General features: G+C 38.2%; 1 protein-coding gene across 1 annotated transcript in view; it reads left to right on the forward strand.

The window, feature by feature from the left end:
- The first annotated feature begins 361 nt into the window (after window positions 1-361).
- LOC150077838 (lysophospholipid acyltransferase 6-like) overlaps window positions 362-23575 on the forward strand; it is an 81661-nt gene continuing 58447 nt past the window's right edge. The window contains exons 1-3 of the mRNA XM_090384785.1: window positions 362-400; window positions 12880-12957; window positions 19550-19639. Coding sequence (XP_090240911.1) covers window positions 12896-12957; window positions 19550-19639 — 152 coding nt within the window. The 5' untranslated portion in view covers window positions 362-400; window positions 12880-12895. The remainder of the gene's footprint in view (window positions 401-12879; window positions 12958-19549; window positions 19640-23575) is intronic.

Genomic DNA, 23575 nt, shown 5'->3' on the forward strand with positions numbered 1-23575 from the left:
AAAATAATAAATCAAGTATTGAAACTTTCATTAGTGCAAAGATATATTATAATAAAAGTATATAAAACTAGTAAGCCTCATATTATTATATGGAATATGCAATATTATATGCAAATATTATATGGAAGTGAGGGATGGACTACAAGAAAATGAAATGAAAGAAGACTGACATTATCAGAAAGGCGATATATGAAAAGGACTGTTGGTATACTCTTCTAGGGTAAAAAAAGAAACTGAGATATAATGCAAGAACAGAAAGAAGCCTAATTTTGATTACATTAGAGCCTATTGAATGAAGTAGAAAGATTGGATGAGAAAAGAATATGATCCAGGAGGTTTGAGATCAATAGAGAGACCTTGAACAAGATGATGTGAGCTGTAATAGGCCACTAGGCCTGAAGTAAGTAAGGAGAAGTTGTTTATATAGTATTAATTAATAATTTTTGGTCTTTTTACCTGTGTTAATCATGCATATTTTTGAAAGTTTTTTTAACAAAAACATTAGTCTGAAATGTAATAATTTTTGGTAACTGATACTGTATAATTGAACGACAACTAAAGTAGTTTTAGGGCATGTGAACAAAAGCAAATAACTTAAATGTGATTTATGGGATTTTATAATGATGTACATAGTTCTGGTCAACCCTTCCCCCATCTCTTCCATCATGTAGTATGACTGATGATTTTTGACATTATGATGGACATCATGGCAAGATCCAATTTTCCTTACATTTCAAGGTTACAGCTCTAAACTGGTGTTCGCAGTCCGGCCACTAGTTAGTACACCAGACTGAACCTATTGGTAACTCTCTAGGAGGCTTCCGGATCAGCTAGAGTATATAATCTTGCTACCTCTACTCTGCCAAATAGTGACTGGAGAGAGTCCGAGTAGTGTGTATGCAGGGAGCATTGTCAAGGCCACATTATGTCAAGGATCTGGGTATATTCTTACCACGTCTACGCCATATCCAAAAATTTAATTACTTCATACAGCATGTCCCACCCACTTTTTCTTACTATTGAATACACCATGAATTGTCAAACTAATAGAGCAAGCTTATCTGCGAAAAGATCTAAACCTCCCAAGCACTTCCTAGTTCATTTCACAAATATACGTGGTCTCAGTTCTAATCTCAACGATGTCCATTTCCACTTGCAGTCTGCCAAACCCCATGTACTTTTTCTGACAGAATCTCAATTATTGTTTGGTTCAACTACTGCTCGTCTCAGTTGCCCAAATTATTGGGCAACTGAGATGAGCACTAATTGAATTGGCTTCTATAATTCCCGCTCTCTCTTTCAAAACAGTCCGAACACGTGCTGCCAACATCCATTTACTGTCCAACTTCAAACTCATAGAATCAATTTTTCATTTTCCTCATTTATTCATTCAAAGGCGTCTCCGTAGCCAGGTGGGAAGGAGCAGCAGTGCGTAGCACACGCTTCTTGATTAGACCGGGGTTCGAGCCCGTCACCACCAAATACGGAGGATGCGGAAAGGTCAAGGGAATGACCACCGCATATTCCCGGAGCAATATGGCCTTAGTTGCTAATGCTCCTAAAAACCAAAACAACAACAACAACATATTCATTCAACTGCCGTTTTCTGGAACAACCTTCCTTCATACGTATTTCCTGAAAATTACAGTCTACTGAAGTTCAAGTCTAATGTCAACAAATATATTCTTCCTTCTTCGCAACCGCCAACCCATGCATGGTACTAAGTACTATAGGTTATAATATCTCTCCTGTTTGGGGTTTTCATAAAAAAAAAAAAAAAAAAAAAAATTAGCCCTTGGGTTTCGAGACCTGCATTATTTAATAACATTACTTATACCATTCTTCCTCTGCATTCTAAAAGAATAATAGATCTGTATTAAAAGTTATATGGCTTCTTTTTTCAGAAACAATTTCATCAAGTTGAAAAAAGATATGCCAATCTTCATTAGGGACAGAAAGTGAATACATCAAGAATGAGTAGTTCAGTGGCTATGAAGTTTTCTGTTAATGATAGTATGCTACTAAAAAAATTTCAATAAATTGCAACTGCATAAGGACACTGATTGGATTTTTCACATATTGGTGCACCATCTGCCAACTTCCAGTATCAGCAGAGCTATCTAAAGGTAATTTCCTACTGCAACAGTACTAGGAAGCAACTCCTTCTGACCCTTAAACTTAGTAAGCAACCTTTCACCATCAGTAGGATCAACTGATGATGTTACCAACAGTAAGTTCTAAGTGGGAATTTTTCTTCTCTGTCATGAGTTGACAGAGAAGAAAAATGCATGGGATGCATATAAATTATCAAGAGACTCAGAAGCCTATGGCAGATATAAGCTAGTCTGTAACCAGGTCACAAAGGAGGTTAGGCAGGCGAAGGCAGATTACAAGAAAGCTTTTGCAAAAGATGCTAAGAAAAACAACAAGGATTTCTTTACTTATAAAAACTCTAAAAGGAAGGGGATGAATCTGATTGGTCCACTTGATATCGATGGTTCGACTGTTGATGATCCTGCTCAGATAGCAAAGAAACTGAATGAGTATTTTGCATCTACATTCACACATGAGGAGTTATTAAGGTTTGAAAATGGCAGAAGGTTATCAAATTGTAGCAGGGTGCTTAATGATTTTGTAATAACTGAGAGCAAAGCGGAGGAGAAATTGTTGAAGTTAAATATAAGGAAGGCACCTGGGGTGGATGGGAGCTATCCAGTTATATTAAAGGAGGCAGCAAAGCAACTAAGCAAACCCTTGGCCATAATTATGAGACCATCCTTGGACTCAGGGGAGGTCCCCACGGACTGGAGATGTGCAAATGTATCCCCAACTCACAAAGGGGGATCAAAGGGTGACACGAGTAATTACAGACCAGTTAGTTTAACTTCTGTTCCGGGTAAAATAATGGAGTCACTGGTTAAAGATGCATTGCAGGATCATTTAGATAAGACTGCAGCAATAATTCAGACACAGCATGGGTTTGTTAAGGGAAAGTCTTGTCTGACAAATTTGATAATATATTATGATGTGGTTTCAAAGGAACTGGATGCAAAAAATAATTTTGATATCATATATTTGGATTTCAGGAAAGCTTTTGACACTGTTGTGCATGGAAGACTATTGTACAAATTGAAGCAGAATGGTATTAAGGGTAAGTTGCTAAAATGGATAAAAGGATGGTTGAGTGGGAGAAGACAGAGGGTGGTAATTAATGGGTACTGCTCTTTGTGGACTAATGTTATTAGTGGAGTCCCACAGGGTTCGGTGTTGGATCCTCTGTTGTTTTGTATATTTATCAATGATATTGATGAAGATATATCAGGCTTAGTGTCGAAGTTTGCAGATGATACAAAGGTTGGCAGGGTTGTTAATGACAGTAATGGCAGTGTGCTACTGCAACAAGATCTAGATAATTTGGGCAGATGGGCTAAGAGGTGGCAACTGAAGTTTAACCTTGACAAATGCAAAGTACTGCATATGGGTAGAAGTAACCCCAGAGAAACGTACCAACTGTGTGGCACTACACTTAAGATGGTAAAAAATGAAAAAGACCTGGGAGTAATTGTGCAGTCAGATATGAAGTTTTCTGAGCAATGCAGACAGGCTGCCAGGGCAGGTCATGGGGTTTTGTCAATGATATATAGGAATTTTGCTAACAGGGAAAAGGAGGTGATTGTCCCTCTGTATAAGGCAATGGTCAGGCCATGCCTTGAGTACTGTGTACAGGTCTTGAGGCTTCATTTTAGGAAGGATGTAGATTTGCTTGAGCGTGTACAGAGAAGGGCAACAAGATTGGTGAGGGGAATGAAGGGATCCTCTTACCAAGAGAGGCTTAAGTTCTGCAAATTGCAGTGGCTGGAGACTAGGCACCTGCACGGTGATCTGATTGAGGTGTATAAGGCCTTGAATGGGTTGAGCACGCTGAATTCTGATAGGCTTCTTCCACTTGTTCAGATTACGAACCTAAGGGGGCATAAATTCAAATTAAGAAAAGACAGATGTAGAATAGATATGTGGAAATTTGCCTTTAGCGAGCGGGTGGTTAATTGCTGGAAAAAACTTGCATCAGTCGTTGTGGAAGTTGATAGGTTAAATTAATTTAAGGAGGAACTGGACAGGCATTTGGAGGGAATGGTGTGATTTTTTTTTTTTTTTTTTTGGCTGATGCTGCATAAGCTCATACGCTTATGCAGGGCGCCTCCGTAGCCAGGTGGGAAGGGGCAGCAGTGCGTAGCACACGCTTCTTGATTAGACCGGGGTTCGAGCCCGTCACCACCAAATACGGAGGATGCAGAAAGGTTAAGGAATGACCACCGCATATCCTGGAGCAATATGGCCTTAGTTGCTAATGCTCCTAAAAACACAACTCTACTCTACTCTACGCTTATGCAGCATCAGCCAAAAAAACTACTACTACTAGTATCAGTAATAATGCAGCAATTGGGTCAGACAAAATTCTAGGTTTTAGTTAAGGTCGTCTATAGCTTCTTTATTATGAATGTGTGAAATGAAAAAAGTAAATTCAGATTAATAAAAGTAATTTTTTATCATGCTCCTTCAACAAGTCAGATTTTCAAAAAATAAAAATTGTTTCTATCTCTAATTCTTTTCCTAAAATTCTTGAAAGAGCCATTTTGGAAAAAGCTATTGTCAATGCTATGCTTTAAATACAAGCCTGGGTATTTCCACTCAGTTCTCAGAGGTATGTTAACCCTACAGACCTTTTAGTTTGACTTCTGTTCCAGTGAAAATAATGGAATCACTGTCTAAAGAAGCATTGCAGGATCATCTAGACAAGACTGCAGTAATAATTCATACACAGCATGGGTTTGTTAAGGGGAAGTCTTCGTTGACCAATTTGATAGGGGCGCCTCCGTAGCCAGGTGGGAAGGAGCAGCAGTGCATGGCACACGCTTCTTGATTAGACCGGGGTTCAAGCCCGTCACCACCAAATACGGAGGATGGGGAAAGGTCAGGGAATGACCACTGCATATCCCGGAGCAATATGGCCTTAGTTGCTAATGCTCCTAAAAACCAAATAACAGCAATTTGATAGGATACTATGATGTAGTTAGCATTAGCATTAGTAGAGGCATACGATGCAAGAAAGCAAGCTTATTCAGCATCAGCCCAAAAAAAAAAAAAAAAAAAAAACCCTCTCCCATTTCACCCCTCCGTTCGTTCGAAATACCTGTCCAGTTGAGCTTTAAATTTGTTTAGGCTATCAACTTCAACAACAAGTGATGGAAGTCGGTTCCACCAACCAACCACCCGCTGGCCAAAGGCAAATTTCCGCACATCTATCCGACATCCGTCCTTCCTCAATTTGAATTTATGCCCTCTGAGGTGATTATTCTGAGAAAGATGAAGAATCCCATTGGCATTGAGCATGCTCAAACCATTCAAGGCCTTATACACCTCTATCAGATCACCTCGCCGGTGCCTAGTCTCCAGACTCTGTAATTTGCAAAACTTAAGCCTTTCTTCGTAAGAGCAACCCTTTGTTCCATTTACTAATCTTGTTGCCCTTCTCTGTACCCGTTCCAGCAGCTCTACATCCTTCTTGAAATGAGGCCTCCAGACCTGTATACAGTACTCAAGATGTGGCCTAACCATTGCCTTATACAAGGGAATAATCACCTCCTTATCCCTGCTAGAAAAATTCCTGTATATCATTGACAAGACACCATGAGCTACTCTTGCAGCTCGTCTGCACTGCTCAGAGAACTTCATATCTCCCTGCACAATTACCCCCAGGTCCTTTTCATTCTCCACCACTGTCAGTGTGGTACCGCAGAGTTGATACGTTGCTCTGGGGTTACTGTTTCCCATATGCAGTACTTTACATTTGTCAATGTTAAACTTCATTTGCCACCTCTCAGCCCATCTGTTCAACCTTTCCAGATCCTGTTGCAGCAGCATAGCGTCAGTAGTGTCCTTGACGACCCTGCCAACCTTTGTATCATCTGCAAACTTGGACATTAAACTTGATATCCCATCATCAATATCATTCATAAACACCGAAAACAACAACGGACCCAACACTGAACCTTGAGGAACTCCACTAATAACATTAGTCCACGTTGAGCAGTGTCCATTGATTACCACTCTCTGTCTTCTGCCACTCAACCATCCCCTTATCCATAGCAGCAATTTGCCTCCAATGCCACACTGCTCCAATTTGTGCAGCAGTCTTCCATGTGCAACAGTATCAAAAGCCTTTCTAAGATCCAAATATATAATATCAAAGTTATTCCCTGCATCCAGTTCTTTTGTGACTACATCATAGTATCCAATCAAATTGGTCAGGCAAGACCTGCCCTTAACAAAACCATGCTGCGTCTGAGCTATAACTGAATTCTTGTCTAGATGATCCTGCAGTGCTTCTTTAACCAGTGCCTCCATTAATTTACCTGGAACAGAAGTTAAACTAACAGGTCTATAATTACTTGTGTCAGCCTTTGATCCTCCTTTGTGAATTGGGGTTACATTTGCACATCTCCAGTCTATGGGTACCTCCCCTGAGTCCAAAGAAGCTCTCATAATTATGGCTAGGGGTTTGCATACTTCCTTTGCTGCCTCCTTTAATATAACTGGATAGATCCCATCCACCCCAGGTGCCTTTTTTATGTTTATCCTCAACAATCTCTCCTCCACTTTCCTCTCAGTTATTACAAAATCATCCAGCTCACTGCCAATGTTTACTTTACCTACATCATTCTCCTTCCTGAATAACTCCTCATGCGTGAATGTAGATGCAAAATACTCGTTTAGATTGTTAGCCACCTGAGCAGGATCCTCAACTGTTGAACCATCAATATCCAGTGGACCAATCTGATTCATCCCTTTCCTTCTCGAGTTCAAGTATGTAAAGAACTCTTTTCTGTTTTTCTTTGCATCCTTTGCCAAGGATTTTTCGTAGTCTGCCTTTGCCTGCCTAATCTCCTTTGTGACTTGGTTACAGACCAACTTATATCTATCATAGGCTTCCATGTCACCCATTAATTTATATGTATCCCATGCATTTTTCTTCTCTGCCACATGTCTCATTAGTTCATCTGACAACCATTTAGGCCTAAACCTTGAACAATATTTCTTAGTTGGTATGTAAAGCCTGGTAGCCTCCAAGATTAGTTCCTTGAATGCTTCCCATTTTGAGTTTGCTGTTGGTAACATCATCAGTTGGTCCCACTGTATAGAATTTAAATACTGTCTCAGACCATCATAGTCGCCTTTACGAAAACAAAAACCCTTCCCTTTACCTCTGATGGTAGTTACCTCCTTGAGTAAATCCCACTTCAACACACTGTGATCACTGCCACCTAGTGGTTCATTTATCTGCAGGTTCTTAATGCATGAAGAGTCACTACTGATAATCAGATCAAGAGTATTGCTCCCTCTTGTTGCCTCACGAACATGCTGGTGTAGAAAACAATCATCCAATAAATCCACAAAAGCCTTGCTAGTGTGCGAGTGACCAACCCACAAATTCCAGTCAATATCTGGGAAATTAAAATCCCCCATTATAAGACTCTCTGATTTACTGGCCCACTCTATTTCCCTGTACAATATCTTATTATACTCATCAGAGTCATTAGGCCTATAGCACACTCCTACTCTCAATTTTGATTTCCCTATGCTTATGTCACACCAAACTGATTCGGCACTGCCCTGTCCATCGATGTCGACTGGCTTCACTTCCTTGGACTTTATGTGTTTCTTAATTAATAGCATAACCCCTCCTCCCCTCCTGTCCTGTCTATCCTTTCTATACACATTGTATTCCCCAAATTCCAGTTCCGCATTACTTATATCTGTGTGACACCACGTCTCTGATATCCCAACAATATCTGCCTTTGATGTTTTGAGCAATACCTCAAATTCATCAAATTTATTTACCAAACTCCTAGCATTGGTGTACACGCAGGTATACATGCACCTGTTTCTATTCTTAGCTACCCTAACACAACCCATGTGTTTACTTGTAACGCAATGACTACCAGCAGTCTCTGAAATATCCTGCATCTTGTTTTTCAGACTTCTGCTCATTTCAATAGAAGCAGTGCAAGAATCACTTCCACCTCTGCCAGTGGGATCTATTAGTCCTTGTATCCCCCCCAACTAGCAGTTTTCCGACCCACCTAACACTGCCTCGACAGCATCAGCAAAGGAACTGGATGCAAAAAATAATTTTGATATCATATACTTGGATTTCAGGAAAGCTTTTGACACTGTTGCGCATGGAAGACTACTGCACAAATTGGAGCAGTGTGGCATTAAGGGGAAGTTGCTACAATGGATAAAAGGATGGTTGAGTGGGAAAAGGCTGAGAATGTTAATCAGTGGACACTGCTCTTCATGGATGAATGTTATTATTAGAATTCCCCAGGGTTCGGTATTGGGCCCAGTGTTGTTTTCTGTATTTATCAATGATATTGATGAAGGAATATCAGTCTTAATGTCAAAGTTTGCAGATGATACAAAGGTTGGCAGGGTTTTTAATGATAGTATGCTACTGCAACAGGATCTAGAAAAGTTGGGCAGATGGGCTAAAAAGTGGCAACTGAAGTTGAACATTGACAAATGCATGCAAAGTACTGCATATGGGTAGAAGTAACCACTTAGAAATGTACCAACTGTGTGGTGTTACACTCAGGTAGTGGAGAATGAAATAGACCTGTGGGTAGTTGTACAGTCAGATGTGAAATTAGTTTTCTGAGCAGTGCAGGCAGGCTGCCAGAGCAGGTAATGGGATCTTGTCAATGATATACAGGGATTTTGCTAGCAGGGATAAGGAGATGATTATCCCCTTGTATAAGGCAGTGGTCAGGTCATACCTTGAGTACTGCATACAGGTCTGGAGACGTCATTTTGGGAAGGATGTAGAGTTGCTAGAACTAGTACAGAGAAGGACAACAAGACTGGTGAGAGGAACAAAGGGGTGCTCTTACGAAGAACGGCTTAAGTTCTGCATATTGCAGTATCTGGAGACTAGGCATCTGCAAGGTGACCTGATTGAAGTATAAGGCCTTGAATGGATTGAGCAGGCTCAGTGCTGATGGGATTCTTCCTCTTTGCTCAGATTACAAACCCGAGGGGGCATAAATTGAAATTGAGGAAAGAGAGTTGTTGAATAGATGTGTGGAAATTTGACTTTAGCTAGCGGGTAGTTAATTGCTGGAACAAACTTCCATCTGTCGTTGTGGAAGTTGATAGCTTAAATAAATTCAAAGAAGAAGCGGATAAACTTTTGGAGCAAATGGATGGGTGAAATGGGAAGTTTTTTTTTTTTTTTGGGTCGATGCTGTATAAGCTTGGTTTCTTGCATCATATGCCTCTACTAATGCTAATGCTAATCTGCAGACCTTATGCAGAATTCAGGAGGCCCTCTATAATAAGCAGCAGCTTAATAATGTTCCTCTGTGGCTACCAAATGCCATAGAGATATACAGTTATTGTTTCTACATATATCACAGTGGTATTTGGTAACTTTAGTGTTGGTTCTCTTGTTCAGCTTCTGAATATAAGGAAACTTGTTCACCCTATTAGTAGTTTCCAAAGAAAGGATCCTCATAATCAGGTAAAAGCAGTTGTAACACACCTTTGAAACTATATATAAGGCTTTTGCAGGGTGATATGCTTTCAAAGATTCTGCTTGCAGCTGCTCTAGACCATTATGATTCTTAATAACATACACTGATGTTCATTTCCTATAGCTCACATGCTGACCAAAGTACCAGCTCATCTGAAGCCAGTGAATGAATCAAAGAGCTGAATTATGTGATCATTGGGATACCATAGACATTTTGAATTAACTGTCTAGGCCCTAGATAGTTAATTCCTACTGGCCCATGGCCTAGAGTCTAGGCCATAGGCCAGTAGCATGCTAATTGTAGTCCACACACTACAGAGTTGGTGCCCCCGTAGCCAGGTGGGAAGGAGCAGCAGTGCGTAGCACACGATTCTTGATTAGACCAGGGTTTGAGCCCGTCACCACCAAATACGGAGGATGCGGAAAGGTTGTTGAATGACCACCGCATATCCCGGAGCAATATGGCCTTAGTTGCTAATGCTCCTAAAAACCAAATAACAAACAACAACAAACTACAGAGTTATGCAGACAAGTCTGAGATGATGGGAGGGGGGTCATAATAGGTGGACTTTCAAAGGTATACACTCATCCATCACAGAATTCTGAGAGGCATACCATTGAGACTTTCCTTTAGTATTTCTGGAAGTGCAGCCAGGATATAGGCAGTTATATATTGAGCAAAATATGTACAGACAGACAGATTCTTAATTTTATTTTATAAATTTGCACACTTTTAAACATGGTAGGGTAAATTTTGAAGACCGGTTAGAAATATTTCAGAACACATCATTTGTTGATCATAATTTTTTATTGAGAATAATAGAACAAAATGACATTTTAATTTAGATCTGCCAGTAAAGATAGGAATCAAAAGGAGTCCATGACTGAAAGAGTGCATGATACTGATCTACACTTGGGGATATCATGTACTGCTAAATGCCTCAAACCCCACTGTACTCTTTGGAACTGTCAGCTAGTTTTGGTTTTTTTTCTTTTTTTAGGAGCATTAGCAACTAAGACCATATTGCTCCAGGGATATGCGGTGGTCATTCCCTGACCTTTCCACATCCTCTGTATTTGGTGGATCGTGGGCTCAAACCCCGGTCTAATCAAGAAGCATGTGCTATGCACCGCTGCTCCTGCCCACCTGGCTACGGAGGCACCACCTGTCAGCTAGTACTCTGCTTACCCTTTCAAATCAAAAAGCTATGGCTAATAGAAAACTGGGTTATGATGTGACTGAACAAGGTTACTAGAAAGGTGTTAACCATTCACCATCTCAAAGATTACCTTCTATGCCAACCTCAGTCTCATTCCCTGATAAGCAAGTAGTGATAAAACTGAATCTAAATACTTTTGAAAAATCTTTACTCCTTTAAAATTGATATCTCTTTCTTGAAAAATACTTCTGGTTCTGTATTTTTAGCATTAGTATTAGTAGAGGCATACGATGCAAGAAAGCAAGGTTATTCAGCATCAGCCAAAAAAAAAAAAAAAAAACACCGCTCCCATTTCACTCCTCCGTTCATCCAAATACCTCTTCAGCTCAGCCTTAAATTTATTTAGGCTATCAACTTCTACAACAAAAGACGGAAGTCTGTTCCACCAATCAACCACCTGCAGGCTAATTTCCGCACATCTATTCTACAACTGTCTTTCCTCAATTTGAATCTATGTCCCCTCAGGTTCTTAATCTGAGCAAAAGGAAGAAACCCATCAGCATTCAGCTTGCTCAACCCATTCAAGGCCTTATACACCTCAATCAGATCACCTCGCAGGTGCCTACTCTCCAGGCACTACAATTTGCAGAACTTAAGCCTTTCTTGGTAAGAGCATCAATTTGTTCCCCTCACAAATCTTGTTGCCCTTCTTTGTACTCGTTCTAGCAACTCTATATCCTTCCTAAAATGAGGCCTCCAGACCTGTACACAGTACTCTAGGTGTGGCCTGACCATTGCCTTGTACAACGGGATAATCACCTCCCTGTCCCTGCTAGCAAAATTCCTATATATCATTGACAAGACTCTATGACCTGCCCTAGCAGTCTGTCTGCACTGCCCTGCAAATTTCATATTTGGCTGCACAATTACCCCCAGGTCTTTTTTCACTTTCCACTTCCCTGAGTGTAGTACCACACACCTTGTACTTTTCTCTTGGGTTATTGCTACCCATATGCAGTACTTTGCATTTGTCAATGTTAAACTTCAGTTGCCACTTCTCAGCCCATTTGCCCAACTTGTCTAGATCCAGTTGGAGTAGCATACTGTCTTTATTGTCATTAACAACCCTGCAAACCTTTTTATCATCTGCAAACTTGGACATTAATCCTGATATAAAGACAGTATGCTACTCCAACTGGTGATACATTTGCACACCTCCAGTCCATGGGCACCTCCCCTGAGTCCAAGGAAGTTCTCATAATTATGGTTAAGGGTTTGCTTACTTCCTTTGCTGCCTCCTTTAATATAACTGGATAGATCCTGTCTACCCCAGGTGCCTTCCTTATATTTAACTTCAGCAATTTCTCCTTCACCTTTCTCTCAGTTATTACAAAATCACTTAGCTCAATGTTAGAGTTTGATAAACTTCTGGCATTCCCCTCATTGAATAACTCCTCCTGTGTGAATTTGGATGCAAAATACTCATTCAGTTTATCAGCTACTTGAGTGTGATCATCAATAGTCAACCCATCTGTGTTAAGTGGTCCAATCTGATTCATCTCTTTCCTTCTAGAGTTTACATAAGTAAAGAACTCTTTGCTGTTTTTCTTTGCATCCTTTGCCAAAGATTTTTCGTAATCTGCCTTCGCCTGCCTAACCGCCTTTGTGACTTGATTACAGACAAGCTTATATCTGCCATAGGTTTCTGTGTCACCTGATACTTTTTATACATCCCATACATTTTTCTTCTCTGCCACAAGCCTCATTATATAGTTGAATTGCAAGAATAAGATACCAACTTGGGTTCATTGTGAATTCTAACAGTTATATCAGCAAGATTTGGACTCTTGTATTTAGAGTCCTTTACAAACCTATTTACAGTACAAGTGTGTTTGAGGGGATTAAAATAGCCTCCATCACATGTTATTAAAGTCATACCCATATTGCTTTGTGTTGTTTTGTTAAATAATATTTGTTTTAAATTGTGTATTCTTTTACTTCTCAAACATTAAAAAAATACAAAGAATCTGTGTATTATAATCTGAGGTATTATATAATAAGATGAGTGTTTTTTTTTATTTTATGTAACTTTTAACAGTGCACTGTTTATATGAAATATACTTTTAGGCAAATATCTCATGTAATGGTACAGGCAACTTTGAGTTACATTATTATGAACACTGCAAGTCCTCAAACCGTCCATAGGTAAGTTTTTGTTTTTTTTGTGTTTAACTTCGGTGCATTCTTATCACAAGCTGCCAACTCTTCAAGTTTATGACATAGAATCTGTCTTGACATGAAGAAAAGGTTAAACTGACCCAGTTTAACCTTTTCTTCATGTCACTGTCAAAGTATTGTATCTGTCTTTTTGTAATAACATAGTTTTTTTTTCTGTGTATTTCTTTTTGCAAAAAAAATAGTAAAACTACATTAAAGTAAAATTTTTTTAAAAATTCTGTGAATTTTTTCTTATTTTTGTTAATGAGTACCCGAGAATAGTTTGATATAATTATTTGCTTAGCCATAAAAGTAAAAGTAAACTTTATTCTGCAGATTTTTTTATCTCCAATGCAATGCATACAATATGGCCTAAGGATGATACCCTCTCTCAGTTTAGAAAGCAATAAAGATTAATTAAAGAACTTCAGGTTTATTAAAAACTAATATCATTAAAGATTTATATTCAGAAAAAATAAATGTATGCGATGATAACTTTTTAACGTGTTGCTGATAGAGTTTAGAAATATGAGATCTCCCTGTCACTTAATTATTAAATGTTGCCTTTCTTGTCAAATTATAAGAGGCCAATGAGAGATGAGCACAGAGAAAACACAAGACAGGTTGATGGATGATGAACTGATCAGTAGTAAACCACAACATTTATGGTAAAATTTACCATAAGTATTTTTTAAAGAGACAAAAAAAGTTAGCAAGCAAAGCATAAAGCATTAATCAAAAACATTAGTACAGGTCTACTAATGTTGTGCTGTTAAGGTGATTGCTTGCTGATATGATCCAATAAAGTGTTACAACTTGAAATATTTAATATACTTATAGCATGAGCTATATGATTTTATGAATAAATTTGATAAATTGTGGGCTTTGTTTGGCAGCCAGCTGACTTGAATTCCTAAGATCAAAGTATGTTTCCAAAAATTCATAGACAACAAGTTGCCAACTGAGTTTTCAGAAGTGTTAATTTAAATATTATTTAATTTTAACTTAAATATAATCATATTTAGGGAACCAGTTTGTCATCCAATAGTGCAATTCAAGTTTTTTGATTCAAATTGAAATGAATTTATTTTGCAAAAATAAATAAATAAACCGTGAAGTTTCCAGTGCTTCTTAAAATCAGTGAAGATAAAGAGATAGATATTATTTTCAGTATCAGTTTTGTCATTTCTTTTGTAATAATGAAAGAAGAAAGAATTGATGTACAGTGGTCCTTGGTAGGGGAAGTGACAAGTACGTTAAGAATCTTGAAATATCGTAAAATATCCTGTCATGCTTGGCATTTTAACAATTTCTTATAGCAGTGCTGAATGTGAGATAATAGCAGTGCCATTGTTATAAACAAAAACTGACTTGACATTTCTGAAGAGAGCAAAGTTTGAAGTAGTCATAATTGGTTCATGTTTAATTGACAGTTCAGACATTTTTGTTTGGATTATCTGTTATACATTGTATAATGTTTGAAAGCATACTTTTACTGGCAAACAATTCTAATGCTGCATTTTAATATAAAATGTGTTATGTTGTCAGGGAAATTTAATTTCTAGTACATTGTAGACTTAAAAAAAAAACATTTTTTTTTAAACACAAAACTCCTGTCTTTTCCAAAAAAATCTCATGTTTTTCTGTGAAGAACCCATGTTTTTTGCAGAAAAAGCTCATGTTTTAGCTTGTTTTGGTCAATTTTTTTTTTTTTTTTTTTTTTTGTGGCTGGTGCAACAGAAGCCTAAGGCTTCCTTGCACCATATAACTAATACTAATATCAACATTGTTTTTGAAAAAAAAAAAAAAAATCTTAAAGTGTCGATATTTTTGGCTCTTATTCACAAAGTTCAATGGATGTGTATTTTGTCAATTAGCATCATATTTTATGTAACAATCAAATGACTTAGAAACTCTTCGGTTCAGTATTGTTAACTATATATGTTGAAAATTATATGTAATTGTCAGCATACATAATTATACACGGCTGTTAAAATTAAAGTATCCCTAAGTAGAGGGCTCTGGAGCGAGTTCTAAGGCTCGTACTGAAGAGAAATTTGGACAACAGGTACAATAAAGAATGCCCTTGCCATTTATTGGGAAAAAAAATTAGTTACAAAATTTGTCGCTGTGGCAATACAAATCACTTGAACAGCTACAATTGTTCAATATGACCAATTGGTCAACAACAGTTTCCATTCGAAGAACAGCATTTTCTACAGCAGAACATAACATGTCAACTGGAATAGCCAGCACATGATGTCTAATGCTGTCCTTCAGATCTGCCAGAGTTTGACATCCTTCCCGATACACCTGGTTCTTCAAAAAACCCTACAACTAGAAGTCGCGTGGGGTGGGGTCCGGTGATCGGGGTGGCCAAGATGGCTCAAAACAACGGCTGATGACCAGTTCGTCTGTAAAGTGTTGCCTTAGCAATCTTTGGGCACAACAGTGGATGTGGGGTGGCACACCATCTTGCATGAATGTGATATCCTGAAGGCACCCACATTGTTGCAGCTCTGGTATTGCGAAATTTAGGAACATTTCATAATATCGTTGTCCAGTGATGGAACAGGTGCGGGGTCCAGTCTGTGTTACCTGTTCAAAAAAATATGGCCCAATCATGAATGTGGCCGTAAATTCACACTACACTGTTACTTTTGGGGAATGCAACGGGACCTCTTGGATAACTCGAGGGTTTCTGTTTCCCAAATGCGACAGTTGTGCATATTCACTTGTCCATTTAAGCAGAAGTGGGTTTCATCACTCCAAAGGATGTTCCATGGCCAAGTGATATCCACTGTCATTCGTGCCAGAAACTGAAGTGCGTATGTGAAACGAATATCTGCATCACCATGCTTTAGCTGCTGTATCATGTGCATTTTATAAGAATAGTACTGCAACACCTGACGCATTACTAGCCTTACAGTGGAATACGCATGTCCACTTCACGAGAAACACGGTCGAAGTGAGAGGTCCTTTAGGCACTTCAGATCACAACTTGGTGATTGTCTCTTCTCCAATGGATCCTTTATCTTATGGCCATTCCCAACCTCGTGTTGTTTGGCATTACAAGAATGCAAAATAGGATGACTTACGAGATTTATTTTCTTCTTTTCCTTGGTCAGATTACTGTTTCAAAACTTCTGATGTCAACGTTTGCTCAGATCATGTCAGTGAAATTATTCTTGCAGGAACAGAATCCTTTATTCCACACTCCACTTTAAAATCTGGTCCTTTATCTAAACTTGGTTTTCCAATAAATGTGCTAAGGCTGTTCAAGAGAAGAACGTTGCATATCGTAATTGGCTTGTTTCTAATTCTTCAGTTTCATTTTCTGCCTACACCAAAGCTCCAACAATTGTAAAGCAGTTATTAATCAGTCTAAACTAGAGTTTGCACAGGCTAAGAGTAGACAACTTGCTTCTTGCCCTAATGGTAGCTGAGCATTCTGGTCTCTTGCCAAAGTTATTGGCCACAACTTTTGCCCATCTCTGCTCCCACCTCTGTCCAAACCAGTTGGTTCTGTTGTCACTTCAGCCAAGTGAAGTGACAACCGATTTTTCTTCCAACTCATGTATTAATGATATTGGTAAAACACCTCCCACCATTCCCAACACGCTCCATTCAATACGTCCTGTGGTCTTCCATCAAAAGGATGTCAGAAGGATTTTGACGAATCTTGATGCTAAGAAAGCTCGAGGTCCTGACAGTATTTCTCCACTTGTTCTCAAAACCTGTGCTCCTGAACTTACTCCTATTCTTTGCCACCTTTTTTCACTTTCTTATTCCAAAGGTGTTTTTCCTTCTACTTGGAAATTTGCTCATATCCAGCCAGTTCCTAAAAAGGGTTACAAATCCCTCCCATCCAATTATCGTCCCATTGCAATTACTTCTACTCTTTCTAAAGTAATGGAGAAATGAATTAATCGCCAACTCTTAAACTACCTAGAAACCTTCCGTCTGATCAACGATCAGACGGAAGGTTTCTAGGTAGTTTAAGAGTTGGTCTGATCACCAGTATAGATTCCGTCAGTGTCGATCCACTGGTGATATTCTGGCTTATGTTACCCATTTATGGACTAATTCAATGGAAAGGTTTGGTGAAACACAAGTAGTTGCTGTTGACATCTCAAAGGCTTTTGATCGTGTTTGGCCTAAAGGTCTTCTAAACAAGCTTCCATCTTATGGTTTGCCAACTATTTTTAGTAATCGGTTATCCAGTTTTCTCTCTGATCGCTCACTGAGGGTGATGGTAGATGGCTCTCTGTCTTCTAACTTCTCCACTAATTCCGGTGTCCCCCAAGGTTCAGTTCTTTCCCCCACTCTTTTCCTCTTGTATATTAATGACCTTCTTCCATTGACTGGAAATCCTATCCACAGTTTTGCTGATGATAGCACATTGCATTCCACTTTCCATTTTGAGAAACCTTGCCCTGCTCAATCAGTCAATTTCTCGAAAATCCGCTACCAATTCCTTAAATGCCGATCTTCAGGTAATTCTCCAATGGGGCAAAGACAAATTAGTTGATTTCAACCCTTCTAAAACTCAGTCTTGTCTTATATCTCGCAAAACGGATTCTTCTGCTCCTATGCTTATCTTTAGCGACACTCCGATTTCTAGGCAAAATGATATATCTCTTTTGGGGATTACCCTCACCTCTAATCTCTCTTGGCACAAGCACATTACAAAAATTGCTTCCTCTGCATCTAAAAAACTTGGTTTTCTCTTTTGCTCTTGACGTTAATTTTCTTCCAAACAGCTGCTCACTCTGTATAAATCACAAATCTGCCCTGCCATGGAATATTGTTCCCACATCTGGGGTGGTGCCCCCAAAACCTCTCTCAGGCTTCTTGATTCCATTCAGAAGAGGGCAGTTAGGTTAATTAATGATTCATCTCTAATAGAGTCTCTCCACTCGCTGTCTCATAGACGTACTGTTTCTGCTGCATGCCTCTTCTACAGATACTTCCATGGGCACTGTTCTTTGAAATTGGCTTCTATAATTCCCGCTCTCTCTTTCAAGACAGTCTGAACACGTGCTGCCACCAGCCAACATCCATTTACTGTCCAACTTCAAACTCACAGAACCAACTTTTCATCTTCCTCGTTTATTCATTCAACTGCTGTTTTCTGGAACAACCTTCCTTCGTAAGTATTTCCTGAAAATTACAGTCTACAGAAGTTCAAGTCCAATGTCAACAAATATCTTCTGTCGTCTGCTCAACCTCCAACCCAAGCACGGTACTAAGTACTGTAGGTTCTAATACCTCTCGTGTTTGGAGTTTGCATAAAAAAAACAGCTGGAACACTTGCGCTACCACATGGAGATTGACTTGATAAATCCACGACAGCCATAGCCATATCTTCAACACAAGAGGAGTCTACTCGTTTTCGACCTCTACCTGGTTGAACAATAAAATGTCCTGTCTCTTCAAATTTCGCAATCATTTTGCGGACAGCACAAACAGTCATAGGTCTACATGGGCCTTATTCTTTTCTGTTGCCGGAATTCTCTGCTAGCCGCATCTGCTGTTATTTGTTTTTTTTTAGGAGCATTAGCAACTAAGGCCATATTGCTCCGGGAATATGCAGTGGTCATTTCCTGACCTTTCCGCATCCTCCGTATTTGGTGGTCATGGGCTTGATCCCCGGTCTGATCAAGAAGTGTGTGCTACGCACTGCTGCTCCTGCCCATCTGGCTATATGGAGGTGCCCGCTGCATCTTCATTGTTACTGTTCTGATAAAAAAAAAGTGCAGCCATTATCAACCCACTGCAGGATGGAAGCCTCCTCAACAATTCATGCGGAGGGAAATGGACCATAATCTGCCACGCTGGTCCAGTGCGTGTTGGCAGATTGACCGTATTCAGCAGTCAGGGGCTTGAACCCCGGTCTACTCAAAGAGCGTGTGCTACTGCACTCCCGCTCCTGCCCACTTGGCTACGGAGGCCTTACTGTTCTGATAGTACAGCTTCAATAACAGCACCTTTTCCTGCAACATTGTTGGCATTGCTGCTGTAGTGCAGGCAAACATCTACTGTATGATTTTGAAGAGACTGCTTTGCTTTTATACAGTACAGTAGAGCTGAGTAGTGGTGCTGTGGCAATAACTTATTACGTTATTTGCATAATCGTAACCCTGTGACTTCTTCCTTCCCAAGAATGGAAATCAAGCTGAAGGGCTGAAGATTTGACAGTGTAGACGATATCCAAATTCAATCGCAGTCAGTGCTGAACACTGTGACAAAGAAGGACTTTCAGGATGCATTCAAATCATGGGAGAAGCACTGGAATCGGTGTTTAGGATCGGGTGAGTCTGATTTATTTTATAAATAAATCATATAAATAAATTTTGGGAACTTTTGGGTAGCACTTTGTATATTAACGCATTATTCTTTCCTCTTAGATTAGAAGTTTGAGATACATATAGGAAGATATGAAAAATTTATAATTTAGTTACAAAAATATAACAGTGAAGTTAATGTGAGTAGTATGGGTATTATTTCACTGAAGCAAGTAATGAATTTTTCTTCTTCTTTTTTTTTTTTTTTTTTTTTTTTTTTTTTTTTGTGGTAGGCTAGTTCTGCTTGTTTCAATGTTATATTTATCATCAGCTCATATGATGAGGCTTTTTCATCCCAGTGAATGGACATTGGATATTACTGGGTAGGTATGATAGTTTCTATATCTGAAATAAAAATTAACATAGCAGTTGCATTTATTCCATTAGATATACGTTATTATGGGTTTTTTTTTGTTTTTTTTTTGTCCTTGCCTTGTTTTTTTTCCTTTATATATGAGGTCAGCGTTTTTTTACTGTTTTGGCATGAAATTTTTATGGCCAGATCCCCTTCCTGATGCCAACCCTCACCCTTTATTCAGGCTGGGGATATGTGGTGGCCTTTCCCTGACCTTCCACATCCTTCATATTTGGTGGTCACCGGCTCGAACCTCGGTCTAATCAGGAAGCATGTGCTTCGCACTGCTGCTCTTGCCCACCTGGCTACGGAGGCGCCATGTTACTATGTATTTGTAATTAGTAAAAAGACCAAGTTGGGAGTCACAGTAATATAAATTTCTTGCAACAGCTAAATTATTTTTATTTTCCTAAGAGCTTGAATCAGAATTATTTTTCTGGCTAAGGTAAAGAAAGGCAACGCGAGAATCACAGCAAACTATGGGAAATTTACCAGACAAACTGGTTTGCTGCTATCACAGTTTCTCCCTATATTCTTAGTAAACAGATGGGTCATGTTATCAATAGTGGCATTAGAAGTCGAGAATGATATATTGATTGACCCATAGGCTTGATAGATGATGTAATGATTAGTTTTTTCTCATTATTAAAAGCAGATTATTGGAGGTCATCAATATTTTCACTAATTAATATGCCACTAATTCAGGACGTATTGAAGAAAGCTAGTGAAAAAAGGTTAGGTTATGTTATGCTGGAGTGCACACCCTACTTTACACTGCTAAATCAGGATGGACAAATAATTAATGATGTCTGTAATTGATAAAACTTTAGAACAGGACAAAAGAAGTGTGGGTTTTTTAATAGAATTTCATTTTTGGCCAGTGAAAAAAGGTTATGTTAGTTTATGTAATTAATTCGGAACAGATTCAAGCAGGTTGGTGAAACAAGGTTAGGTTATGTTACGCTGGAGTGTGCACCCTGTTCTGAATTTTTTCCCATAGGAAAGAAAGATTCTTTATATATATGCATACCATAACATCAGTCAATCACTTAACACTATGATGTTATCATCTGTTGTGTTTGTGCACCAATCAGTACATCGCCTGTCACGCCTATGTGTCATCAATATATCTTTCTCTACTTACTACTGCCTCTACTGATAACATGCACTATCTGTTTACTGATAATGCAGGGAGAAACTGCAGTAGCGGCAAACCAGTTTGTCTAGTAAGTTTACCATAGTTTGCAGTGGCTCTCATGTTGGCTTTCCTTACCTTTGCCATTATTATTAATCAGAAATCAATTGTGAAATACAATAAAATTTCATTATTTTGAGTCACAACTAACAAGCTTTATTTAATATAGTGTGAGTTTAATAACATTAAATATAGTGAAATTTTATAGTAATAGAAGTGAATTAGATGTAACCTTTTTATGATAATAGCTATTTTAATCAAATGATGATGTAATTTTTCGTATACAGGCACTCCCCAACTTATATAATACTCGACTGCCATGAATTCAACTTTACATAAGTTTTTGCTGGCCAGTGCAAACTTAAAAAAAATCATGGAAACTTATTTTGCATCCTGCAGAAATAAATGGAGGTATTGTGAAAACATCGCAATGTGAACCCAGTAACACATGGTTTTTTTTTTTTTTTTTTTGTAATTCGTTCCAAGACCTCGGAGGTTGACATTTTCGCTATATAACTAAGTTATTTATCTTTCTAAAAGCTCATTTTTATAATGGAGTGCTACCCTTTCATCATTATCATATGTTCCATTATAAGAATCGATTTTGAATGGCTTTGCTGATATTTTTCTAAAGAATATTTCTGGAGGTCATGACCATAAAACAAAAAAACAATTTGCACTTTCTGGTTTATTGGGCTTTTCTGTTAGCACAGTCTATTATAAATGGGTAGTAAACTCGATCTTATTGCATTTGCAATAATCCCGATAACTGGAATTGTATGGGTTTTTACATTATTATGGTGAAATGTGTTCCCCTTCACTGAAATCTTCAATCATATAAAAAACATTAATAAATTTCAGAATATTCTCTTCATTTCTATTTACTTATTACAATGATGAAGGGAAAGCTACCAATGGAAAGTGCAAGTGGTGGCAGTGCTAGGAAATGAAACAAAATTGATTTAGAAATAAAAATGAAAATGATTAAGTAGTAACCAGGACAAAGTTTGTCATCTATTACACGGGAATTAGGTCTCGCTTCTTCAACAGTGAAGAATACTATTTTAAAGGACGGTGTGCATGTTAAAGAACATGTTAAAGCATCAATGCATTTACGATCAACAGTGATCCCAAAACAGCATTCAGGTGCTATATCAAAGATGGAAAAGCTATTAATAATATGGATGGAAAATCATATTCAGAAGCAAGTGCCCCTGAGTCTAGTGACCATTCAAGCAAAAGCAAGAAGTATTTATAAAGATATTAAAGATAAGTACGGTGAACCCCAAGCCAAGTTTGTTGCAAGCAGTGGGTGGTTTAATAGGTTCAAACATTGTGTTGGTTTCCACAATGTTAAAGTATGCAGTGAAGTTGCCAGTGCCAATTCTGCAGCCGCAGAGAAATTTTGTGATGTGATGTGTTTGAAAAAACCGCTTCTAAATTTCTATAGCCCTCAACCTCTGCAGCTGCGTACTTATCAGCTGGAGACGTTGATTCTGGCAACAATGCTCAAAAGGTAAAACTTGCTGAAGTTATGCCTGTCCCCTCCCTTTTTTTGTAATTTTATATTTTTGAAATTTTTTACTTTTGTAATTTTTCCTACACATGAGATAAAAAAAAAAAAAAAAGAAGAAATAATAATTCTATTTACACGTTCGTCGAACATTTCTGTTTTACTTTAATCAAATTCAGCAAGCATACTTCCAAGTGCTGCATAAGCCTTTAGGGAAATTCCAACTTATGTAAAATTTCACTTACGCAGCGTTTCGCGGAATGCAACCCTTATGTAAATCGGGAGTGCCTGTATATGTTTTGCAAATATATATTTTTTATATTTAAGCTAAATGACAGAGTGAGGAGATCCCTATAACCAAGTTGTTTCTATAATTTGGCCTGTTGTATCCATCATAAATGTATTTTATGTCTGTAAATTGAATATATTCTATGATTGGTTTATGGTATGAAAAAGGCTAGTTTTTAGGAAGGAAAAAAACATGCTACTTTATCAGAGACCAACTAACTTGGCCTGGTTCAGAAATAGTTCTTATAAGCTTTATCCATCCTGACAGGATTAATTTTCGGCTTCTGTATGGTGAAACTTTATAGTAATAGAAGTGAATTAGATGTAACTTTTTTTGTCATAATAGGTATTTTAATCGAATGATGTAATTTTTACATCACCATTTATATAGTTACAAAAATTGAGCACAAACCTTTTTCACCCTGTGTGGGAAAATGGCAGTTGGGGAAATTGCAGAATCATAGCAAGTTGGAACTTATTGCAACGTCGGTGACTGAACCAGACATAGTAATGCATGAATCACCCATTTATCTGTAGTCAGTCTGAATTAGTACATGTTGAATAGCTTTTTATGTTTTGTTGCATTTTAAAATGAGTGATTTTACTGAACAACAAAATTACATCAAATTTTGCTTAAAATTGGAGAAAAGTGCAATAGAAACTTTGAAATGTTAAAGGCAGCTTTTGGAGAAGGTGCTATGCATCGTTCAAAGACTTTTGAGTAGTTTGCAAATTTTATAGAGGACCACTTGTTCGTCGAAAATATCCTTGCTCTGGCTGTCTTTCAACTTTGAAAACCAATGTTTCAATTGCGCATGTTTGTGATCTGATCAGAAGTAATCATTGTTTAGCTGCAAAGTTTTCTAGTGAAATTGCTATTTCTTATGTTCATCAGTTTTAACACAAGA

Source organism: Mastigoproctus giganteus, chromosome 11 (assembly GCF_048544385.1).
Source record: "Mastigoproctus giganteus isolate SK-2022 chromosome 11, ASM4854438v1, whole genome shotgun sequence".
Classification (NCBI taxonomy): domain Eukaryota; kingdom Metazoa; phylum Arthropoda; class Arachnida; order Uropygi; family Thelyphonidae; genus Mastigoproctus; species Mastigoproctus giganteus.